At 27.8% G+C, this 11,323-nt stretch overlaps 1 protein-coding gene across 2 annotated transcripts; it reads left to right on the top strand.

Moving 5' to 3' along the window:
* Window positions 1-5,088: 5,088 nt before the first annotated feature.
* LOC113849627 (aldehyde dehydrogenase family 3 member F1-like) lies at window positions 5,089-10,418 on the top strand. Of its 2 annotated transcripts, none has more exons than XM_027479661.1 (11): window positions 5,089-5,379; window positions 6,886-7,126; window positions 7,210-7,278; window positions 7,462-7,558; window positions 7,682-7,888; window positions 8,023-8,147; window positions 8,546-8,650; window positions 8,729-8,901; window positions 9,218-9,308; window positions 9,436-9,585; window positions 9,988-10,418. In XM_027479661.1, exons 2-11 carry the CDS (start codon window positions 6,926-6,928, stop codon window positions 10,252-10,254), a joined length of 1,485 nt encoding a protein of 494 aa, XP_027335462.1. In that variant the 5' UTR covers window positions 5,089-5,379; window positions 6,886-6,925; the 3' UTR covers window positions 10,255-10,418. The 2 variants fall into 2 exon arrangements, with proteins under 2 accessions (XP_027335462.1, XP_027335471.1); XM_027479670.1 differs by having other exon boundaries at window positions 6,892-7,126.
* Window positions 10,419-11,323: the final 905 nt, after the last annotated feature.

Raw genomic sequence — 11,323 nt, forward strand, 5'->3', positions numbered from 1 at the left:
GTTTATACAAGGCACAATAAACATGTGAACTTAATTGCAATGACGAGATTTAAATTATAATTAGTTACTTTATTTATAATTAGTTATAAGTGTATTTTAAGATTAAGATTAACATAATATAATGATCTTGTCTAACATGAGTTAACAATGCAAGTTGTGCATTGATGAGTTAGATATATTAACGATGATATTAAGTTAGTAAAATATTTAATTTTGCTTTGAATTACTCAAAATATTTTGAATTATCTATAGGTAAGATTTCTTTAAACAAAATATTTTACCTTCACATAATAGTAATGTTCGTATGCAAGTATACACGTAAAAGATTTTAAAATATATTTCTAAAATAAGGATTGTTTTTTATTACTAAAAATTTCTTAATTTAATTATTTGAATTTAAAGGATATGATAGTATAAAATAAGGATTTAAATATAAAACTCAATTAAAAAGAAATTAAATAACACAACCTCTAACAATAAATTTAATCAAAAAAAATCTAGGCCGTATGATTTTATCTTTACATTTTTCTATGTTAACTTTTAAATTAATTTTAATTTTGATTTTTTTATGATTGTCAACTACTCATACTAAAACTATTAGCATCCAATGATCATGTAATGTTAACAATCTTTTCTCTAAATCATCACCTCCAATAATCATGCAAGATACGTAAAAGGGAGAAAAAATATAGAGTATATATACTGCTAATTTAATAACTATCGAAAGAAAAGATCTAAGCTTGGTCTACCTAATTCTTTATAGATCTATTAATTATATGTTATGATCGCCTATAATATAATTAATTATAGTATATTTAAGAATTGTCAATTCTAATATACAAATATAACGCACTAAGATAAACACTAATTAAGAACAGAAACACAAAATTATCATGAATTATAAAAATTCTATAGAGTTATACAAAGAATCTACCATAGCCCTAACTATGAATTTAGCTAGACATAATATAAAAAAAAATCAAAAAATATTAAACAAATACATAGTTATTTGAAAAGTAAATGCAAATTAAAAAAGTTTCTAATGAAGAAGAAATGAAGAGAGCTTTTGATCCTAAGATGTGTTCTTGTAGTCATCACTGACTAGCCAACACCAATATTGAAGATATGAAAAGAGATGTGAGATATGAGAGGTATCAAAAGCATGTATAAAGTGTATGCTCAAGTTGCAACCTCTTGGGTCTCTTAATAGAGTTTGAAAACTCTAAAATTGCTTCAAAGTTAGACTTTTCATAGGTAAGAATGACCATGCTAGGCAATATGCATGACTGTGCTAGGCAATATGCATGACTATTTATATGGTCAAAGCAAACTTGTGCTGACTGCTAGGGTATAGGCGTGCTGACTGTTGTGAAGCCTAATTTTTCAACCAATTTAAGTCCAAAATGCACCCAAAACCTAAATATGACTTTCTCACATTAATTTGTACAATAATCACAAAATCTAGTGTAAAAACCTAATAAAATAATGTCCACTCATAAATATATAAGTTATAAAAACATGTTAAAATACAAACTTATCAAATAGTGATTTGTTGATGATGATCATGTGATGGAATGAGTTTTGTCTTATGTAATTGTGGTGTTAGTATTTTTGCTTTGATTGCATATGCACACAACAATGATGATATTGACTTTTGTAGATTCCACTTTTGGATGACAATGGTTATAGAGCACACTTACATGGTATTTTGGTTTAAGTTAGGGTAGCTTCAAATGGAAGAACAAAATATGGCATGATGGTGTGGTGCAAAGTGCTTTATTTTAATGTGGAGGAGAGTTTGAAATAATGATGCAAAACAATCTTGATATGACGACGATGATAATCATTTGTAGTAATGAATAAAGTCAAAGTCCATGTGAGATCTGAAATTTGGAGTGACAAACTTGATTAACAATGATGGTTCTTAGTGAATTTGGTAGATATTTACTAAGCAAATTTTGTACAGATATTATGTTAAGCATATGTGACTAATATGCAATGAAGATACAAGAAGATCTAAAATGACATTAAACAATCTATCAATATAAAATTAATTTTATGATAAATTGAGAATATGAAAGTGAATGTTAAAATTTTAATTCTGAAAATCATGAATTGTATACATAGGGGTTTACAAAATATCCTAAAGATCTAAAATAATATTTAACATTCTATTAATTCAAAATTTATTTTTTATTATAAATTAAAACTACATAATGGATGTAAAGTTTTTATTTCTCAAAATTATCCCCTAAACACGTTATTGATAGTACTATACTAGATTGACTAAAATCCTTTCGTACACAATTCCTCGATGCCAATCTCACACTTGGTTTGATTCTCTTTATTGATGTTCCTTCGTCAACCTATTATGTAACATGATCTTATTATAAATTTCTTTCTTGATTGAAACAATCATGCAAGAGATCTACTACATCAATCACGTGTTTAAGGAGTTGGACAGAGAGAATATAGGACGACACCATGTGATATTATCGTCTTGCTACATACAAGATTTTATATGTAAAAAAAATAGCTATCAATATAATTTTATAAAGAACTAAACTACCAAGTTTTGAAAGTTCAAAGAACAACTTTGCAAAGTTTTATGGAGGATTAAATCATAAATATATCAAAATTAATATTATTAAGTAAAAATAAAAGATATAAATCGTTAATGTTTTTTAAAATATATCAATAGAAGATTAAATCATAAATATATAAAAATTAGTCTTATCAAGTAAAAATAAATGATATAAATCATTAATTTTTTTAAAAAATATATCAAACAGCTTAAACATGTTTATTTATACACTACTTAATTGCTTATTCATTTTAGCTTTAATCTAAAATAATATATGTTATATATTTTTAATTATAACCAATTTAATTTTTAATTATTTATTTTATTAATTTTATTTTAAATTTTATAAATAAAAATTACTACTTATTTTTTTAATACTTTATATAAATTGTTAGAATTTTCATAAATACTTATATTTATAACATTTTTTTATCACTTTGTAATTATAAAATTAAATTAAATTATTTTTTTAAAATTATTATTAAAAATTTTTTATATCATGTTAAAAAATTATTTTTAATTATTAAATATATATTATTTTAAAATAAAATATTTATGTACTTGACCTACTATTAACTATTATAAGGACAAATGTTCTAGCTCTTGAATGTAAGCACATTCTCTTTTATATCTGTTCGGATATAGATTTACTCTAATTCTCATAAGATTTAATTTCGTTTAAATAAAAATTAAATTATTTTAAAAAAATTATAAGAGGAGAAAGAACAAGTAAGAGAAGACAAAGAGGAAGTAAAAAGGAATAGGAAAATAGAAAACGAGGAGTTAAGAAAAATTTATTTATTTTACTTAAATAAAAATAGAACTATTTCCATCTTAAATGGATTTATTTCTATATTCATTTTCTTTGCAATGTATGATTTAATAAGGATCAAAATATATATTAAATTTAAAATAATTTTATTATTTTGATTAGTGTTACAACTCAAATATAATAAAATAATTTAAATTGAAATTTTTTTATTTAAATTTACAATTAAAAGTCGTTTGCACAGCAAAATTTTCAGCCGCTACACAGTCAACAATTTCATAGACTTAATAGTGGATGGTTTAGCTACATGAAAGTTACCGTCAATTTAAATCACCAATTTCTGTATCAACGGTTTTGTCACAAACAGTGCATGTAACCTTGTCAACGCTGTTTTCGTTCTTCAATCAAATAGTGACTGACAACTATATTCATTTTTGTCTACTTAATGATTAGCAAGTGCTTGCGCCTAACAGTGTGTTATATACATATATATAGTTAAATACTAAAATATGAAATTGTGAGACGGAAATACGAAAAATTTCTAAAATTATCATTAATATTTCTTGTGCTGAGAATTTTTTGCGGTTTACATTTTTTATTATTTTAAAAAAATTATCATCAACGATTTTTAATTTTTAAAATTTTATTTTTTAAAAATTTTCATTAATTATTACATCTCTTAATTTTCATATTTGTTGATCTTGAATGGGGATGTGGAGGTCGTGGCACCCTCTCATTTGGGGATGCAGGCGCAGAATTTTACAGCTACAAAAGCAACAACGGGTTGCCTTCGGTCAAAACCATAGTTTGAGGCGCGTAACTAACTTCAGTCAAACAAGTTCCATAAATGATTTTACTTCAGAGGGTAAACGAGATTGAAAAAAAGTATTTAAAATTTTAAGTTTAATTTATTAAAAATATTTTAATTTAATTTATTTATTTAAACAAAGTAAATTTAACATTTAATTTATTATTATTTTTATGTAACTTATTTAGAGTTAAAAATTGTATTTTTTATATTTTTGTGAAATTTAATTTTAATCTTTTATTTCAGTCAAATTTTTTATAAAATTAACACACTGGTCTTTTTCGTTATTTTTATAAAATTAATATATTTAATTTTTTCAAATGTAGTAAAAATTTTTGTCATACATAAATCATTCTTAATATTTTATCGACTATAGCTATAATTTTTTAATTATTTTATATATTTATAAAATTATTAAAATTTATATTTTAATAAATATATAATTTCTAACTTAAATATATAAATTTTTAAATTTTTAAAAGTGTATGATTTCTTATTTACTGTCTTTTTTTAGAATCTATTAAAAGTATTTGTTTAATTACACTTAATTTCTATAATTTACATTATTTTTAGTATTTTAATTCTTACATGAATATTTTGTTACATTTTAACTCCTCCTTTTATAATATAAGTAATAGTAGAAATTATATATATATATATATGTATATTATTGTATAATAATAAACAAAATTATGATATTAGAAATATATATGATAAACAAAAATTGTAATTATTAACTAACGAAGGTCGGTCGAATAGTAAGTTAAATTTTAGATTAGAACATATGAGAAATTAAGAAAAAAATTGTAATTATTTAAGTATATAATCTATTTTGTTTGTACTTTTTTTTAATCACTCAGGAAAAATTAAAAAAAAATAAAATTGATAATTGATGGCAAGGAGGCACCACTTGTGCTTGCAATTTCTGCAAATTGGCATCCCCGCGACACTTATTAAGATCACCTTGGGCTGCGTCTGATAAACAAAGTAAAAAAGTGACAGCGAGAAGTGAATATTCATTCAAGGAAGAGCAATACAAACACAAATCATAGAAGAGAGAAACTCTGAGAGGGAGATACCGAGCAGATGGTACTATAAAACAGAGAGCATCTCGCACAGAAAGGGGAGATTCATTGAGAAGCAGAGAATTCAGAAAGAGTATCAGAAGCTGTGAAGAAATTTTAAGAAGAAGAGAGGTGGTGAACCAACAAACTCCAAGTAACCTTTACTTCATTTTTATGCTATGAACTACTTGGGTTGTATAACTGAGTTTTGTGTTATCTTATGTACCTCTTATACTTTGTCTTTGTTATTCAACTCATTCATAAGCAAAACCATTTTCACACACACTCAGAGGCATAAAAATACCATACCACCTTTCAAACAGCAAAAATATCCAATCAGACCCAGTCACCATACCATGATTTCCCTCCACACCCGCAAGCACAGTGATTTATGCATCAAAACCCCCAAGCCCCGATATGTCTTTGACGAGGATGTGGATTTTCTCTAGTTGTGGCAGTAATTATACATCCAATTTTATTTTTATTTAAACAAAAATACAGAATATAACTTAAATTTTTTTAGTTTAAACAAATTTTACACAAACGAATAATTTTAGCTTAAGTAAAAATAAAATTGGATGTTCAGTTTTCGTCACAACTAAAGAAAATTTGTAATCTATGTTTCCTCGTGTTTTTTTTTTATTAACTTTAATAAAACATAAGAAACCAAAAAAAGAATAAGAAAAGTAAACACCCAATTGAATTCTCTAGAAATTTTTCTTTGACCTAATTCTGTGCTGAAAATAATGAAGTCGCTTAAAATTAATTACAAGCAAATGACGTTTTAGTCTTTCTGTTCACCTAATGTAACAACTAAAGTATTTTATCTTTTAACTTTTTAAAAACTAAAATAAATACTACCTGTTCAGAGGGGAAAGTGTTTTCCTGTTTTTTTGTAGGATTAATTTGAATATTTAAAAAATAAAAAATATCATATCATATGGAATTTAACTCACGGAACCATTACAAGAAGTTACAATATTCTACAATAAATTTATATAACATTTTTATAATAATAAATTCTCTTTTTCTTTTCATCGTATCATCCATTTTGTTATTCTTTTCTTTCACTTTTTTATTTATTTGTACTTTATAAAAGAAGTACAGAATTATTGTACAAATAACATTTTTCTTAACAAAATATTAACTGTTATTTATATCAATTTTTAATATTATTTGATTTTTAACTTATTATATTCATTCACTGACAACAAGGACAATTTTTTTAACAGTTTCACGCCAAATAATTTCATACCATTTTGGAAAGCTGTAAAATAAACATAAGAAAACGTGTATCGTTTTTTCTTTTTTTGGCCAGCAGACGTCGTGTATCTAAATCAAGTAGGAATTGGATTTTCTTTCTTTCTTTTGCCTTTTTCTGGTATTGTTTTGGACCAACTTAGTTTGGTGGCGAATTCAATAACGGATGGGCTTAGGTCCAGTTTTTAAATCAATGGCAAAACTAAATTCTGAAGTTCTATTTTATTTTTTTTATTTAACAATTTAAATTTTTCGTTTTTCCATCTAACATTTTAAAGAAGTAAAACTTCCATTAGTCTTTTATGTCTCGGTAAAAGAAGGAGTGGTAATTTAATGTCATCTAGAAATTATAATATGAAAGGCCAGAAAATGTATCAGGGGTGAAGATTTTATATACTAGCTGCAGGGAAGTTGGGTGCATTAGATTCTTTGTTCATGACATGGAGTCCACGGTGGAAGCTTTGGAAAAAGATCTAAAGAATGTTAGAAAGTACTATGGGACTGGAAAAACGAAGGAAGCATCATGGAGACAATCACAGCTTAAAGGGTTGCGTAATTTTCTCGTGGAAAAAGAGGAAGAAATCTTGAAGGCCCTCAAGAAGGATTTGGGGAAGCATTATGTAGAGGCTTTCAGAGATGAGGTGTTGCCAAGATTCTTTCTTGTAATTAGCAAATAGTACAAATGTTTAATGTCATTTCTTTATTAATCAATAATTACTTGCAGGTGGGAGCATTAATGAAGACCTTAAATTTGGCAACCAAGTCTTTGAAAAATTGGATGGCGGCCAAAGAGGTGAGGTTATGTTACATTGTTACTTGCCATCAAAGATCTTGTGTACATTTTGATGCTAAAATAAGAAAAAATTATTGTTGAGGTTCAGAATACATGTTACATCTTAATTAATTAAATAGATGACTGGTGCATAAGATTTTTCCACGGAAGAATTCCAGAACCAATTTTAAACGTCTGTCACAGGCTAAACTTCCACGAATAGCACTGCTTTCCAGTGCAGAGATTGTTCCTGAGCCACTTGGTCTCGTTCTCATAATCTCATCATGGAATTTTCCTTTTGGTAAGTTAATTTCATAGTAACCTACTTTTATAAAATTCTATAAACTCTTTCAAGTGCACCCTTAGTACAAAGGATATCTTCAATACCTATTCTAAATTAACAAGTTAAGGTTTCATAAAATAGGACTGTCCTTAGAGCCACTAATAGGAGCAGTAGCTGCTGGAAACACACTAGTTCTAAAGCCTTCAGAGATGTCCCCTGCTTGCTCTTCTCTTCTAGCCACTGTCCTTCCAACTTACTTGGACAACAATGCCATTAGGATCATCCAAGGTGGACCTGAAATGGGCGAGCTACTCCTACAACAAAGATGGGACAAGATCTTCTTCACAGGTAAACCTTTCTCAACTATATATTCGGTTTCATCATCATCATCATCATCTTTATTAACTTTTGTCCTTACCCTTATGTCATTTTCATAATTCATAATCATTGATGATTTATTTTAACTAATGATCCAAAAACAGGAAGTGCACGGGTGGGGCGAATTGTTATGTCTGCAGCAGCGGTGCATTTGACACCTGTGACTTTGGAGTTGGGTGGAAAGTGCCCGGCATTGATGGATTCCCTTTCCTCTTCCTGGGACAGAGAGGTGTGGTTTTCAAAAGTTCTCTTAAAAATTGATCAAAACAATTGAATGTTGCTTTAAAAGAATTAAACAAAAGCTGAAAGGAAAAAGAAAAAGGACTCAACCAAAACAGAGGACAAGAAGAAAAAATAAAAGTAAATGGTCTTCAGTGTAATGGTTGAGAAATTAAAAGTAGAAAGCTTTTATTAGAAAAATATTATTAATGCACCATTTTCTTTGATTTTCAATACACTTTTTTAGTGATTTTTTAATTCTTTATTTAATATTGTTAGGATACCGGTTGGCGAGGCCAAAATAAAAAAGAAAGTTTTTATTTTATTTTTTTCACTAAGTTGATTAAATATAAACTTGTAGCACAATAACAAATATTTTATTACCGGATGTTCCTTTGGTGGAACAAGGTGGCTGTGAAACGAATTTTGGTGGCAAAATATGGGGCTTGTGCAGGGCAAGCATGCATAGCAATCGATTATGTTCTTGTAGAAAAGAGTTTCAGTTCTACGTTGGTAAGAATTTTCGAACTTTTTATAATGCTGCTATTTGTTACTTTGATCTTGAAGCATAACCTCTCTTTTGTTCTTTAGGTGAACTTAATGAAGGTCGGGATTAAGAAAATGTTCGGAGAAAACCCCAAAGCATCCAACATAATTGCAAGGATAGTCAATGATAAACATTTCTCAAGACTTAGGAATCTTCTCTCTGATCCAAAGGTCAAAGAATCAGTGGTTTTTGGGGGTTCAATGGACGAAAAAGACTTGTAAGCAGTAATATATTTTTTTAATGGAAAAAAAAACTTGGTTACAATTTTTAAAACACTTTGATGGTGGTTATTACTTAAATTAGAATTTTATTTTAACGATACATGATAACATAATTTATAATAATATTAAATACTAATTTATTATAAAAAGGAAATTTTAATTTTAATTAAAATATCTAAAGAATTATACCTAACTTTTGTTTTTTACATATAGCATATGAATATGATCCGGTAAAGTTCATTTCCCAGCGTAATAAGACAAAACGATTTTCTGTTGACATGATTATTCTCTAACAAAAATCTTAATTTGCAGATTTATCGAACCAACAATATTACTGGATCCACCTCTTGAATCAGCAATAATGGCAGAGGAAATTTTTGGCCCCGTGCTTCCTATTATCACGGTAAGATACATACCAATTTTTTTGTTAAGTCCTTTCTGATTAATGGTATTTGAAGTTGGCAAGTGGTTTCACTTAGCCTTACCACATCATAAGTGAAGTTTAATTTCTATTTGCCTGACTTTTGTAGCTGGACAAGTTTGAAGACAGTATTGAATTCATAAACTCAAGACCTAAACCACTGGCAATCTATGCCTTCACAAAAAACCAAGCTTTGCAGAGAAGAATGCTATCTGAAACATCATCTGGAAGTCTTATATTCAACGATGCAATACTACAAGTATTAACCCACTGTTCCTCTCTTTCTTTGCCTTCTTTAATTAAAAATTAAGTATATTTTTTATTTTTATAAATTAATAGATTTTAACTTTATTCCCTAATTAATTTGTTTTTTAGTCAGTCTCTCGTCATGGACTAAAACACAATTTTATAATTTGTAAGGACTTTTAAAAAAAAAATCAGAGACAAAATTTAAAATCTGTCAGTTTTATAAGGATTAAAAATATACTTGACCCTTTAATTTAATCATTAAGAGCATCCTTGTTAGCAACAATAATAGTCGGCAAGATGGGGGTATGAAAATTGGTTCTTTGGTTGATAGAAATTATGTTTCCATTTTTCAATCTTACTAATCAGAAGGTTGTTTTGTGTTTATAAGATAACTAATTTGTATTTTGTGTAGTACATAGCGGATACCCTACCATTTGGAGGAGTTGGTGAATGTGGATTTGGCAAGTACCATGGAAAGTTCTCCTTTGATGCGTTCAGTCACTATAAGGCTGTGGCTAGAAGAAGTTTCTTGACTGATTTTTGGTTCAGGTTTCCTCCATGGACTCTTGACAAGTTCCAACTACTTGAGGTAGCTTACAATTTAGACTATCTTGGAATAGTTCTAGTTCTGCTCGGCTTAAAGAGATCAAAACGGTCATTATTTCAGGCTTGTAATTGATGGGCACTAGTTTCTTTCACTTATCTTTTTCTAGCAAGCATCTAATAAGGATAGGTTATTCCTAGCTACTTTGTATTTCTGGGCATAGATACTTAAATAAGCGTTTTCTCTCTGGTTCTGTATGTCTTTTATGTTTCTTTGGTCTTGGGTAAGGCAATATTTGGATGAAGGATATTTGGTTCTACTTTTTTTATTATTATTAAACTTTATAAAAATAAGGTGAAATTACAAAAGGAAAAAGAGATTATGTAGATTAACACTTTCTTTCATATTAAATATAAGATTTTCTTAAGGGGAATTGTCATAGTTCCTTTTGTAAGATCCTTTATATATTATTTCTTATATTAATTATTTGTTTATGACACTATTCTTTGTCACAACTCCTTTTTATAAGAGACGGGAAACATTATTTCTACACCACTTATTTATTTAAAATAGATAAATAATAAAGAATATAAGTATAAAATTCACTTTTGATTCAAAATAAAGAAAGTTCATTACAACAAATATCTAACAGAACAACATAATATTATATTTAGTTCATAATACTCAAAATATACAAAATTTATACTACATAACTCTCTATACGAGGTCTCAAAATACAAGAAAAAGTACTTTAATGCAAAATTACTCAATTTGAGCCTTCTAACATGTTTTCACTGGTCCCTTAGTCTGTGAAGTAGATGCAACACCTGCTATATCTACTCATGTTCCACCGTACGATCATTGGAGTACACACGCACACAACAACATAAACAGAAATGTAAGGGTGAACTTACAAAAGAAAAATAATATATATAAAGCAACAGTTCAATGCATTCTCAACTCATCAATGTACAACATGAAAATGGTTCCAACTGGTTTTACAGCCTAAGTAATCCAGAAGGAACTGAGTCGGTCTGGGAGCGACCTATTCCAGTATCTAGATTCAAATAGCACAACTCAGTAGGCTCTATCGTTACACGTCTACCCACCTAAACGTGTAACTTGACTCTATAATGAAACAAGACATATATCTCAGTATGATGCAATACAGACAAAATCATATTCTCAACAGCTTAGCTAAAAT

Source organism: Abrus precatorius, unplaced genomic scaffold (genome assembly GCF_003935025.1).
Source record: "Abrus precatorius isolate BTA unplaced genomic scaffold, Abrus_2018 Scaffold10, whole genome shotgun sequence".
NCBI lineage: Eukaryota > Viridiplantae > Streptophyta > Magnoliopsida > Fabales > Fabaceae > Abrus > Abrus precatorius.

Coding starts and splice junctions, on each gene's coding strand:
- LOC113849627 (XM_027479661.1), top strand. CDS start 6,926: ATGGAGTCCACGGTGGAAGCTTTGGAAAAAGATCTAAAGAATGTTAGA. Junction 8,902..9,217: donor TCAATGGACGAAAAAGACTT/GTAAGCAGTAAT, acceptor CTTAATTTGCAG/ATTTATCGAACCAACAATAT. Junction 9,586..9,987: donor TCAACGATGCAATACTACAA/GTATTAACCCAC, acceptor TATTTTGTGTAG/TACATAGCGGATACCCTACC.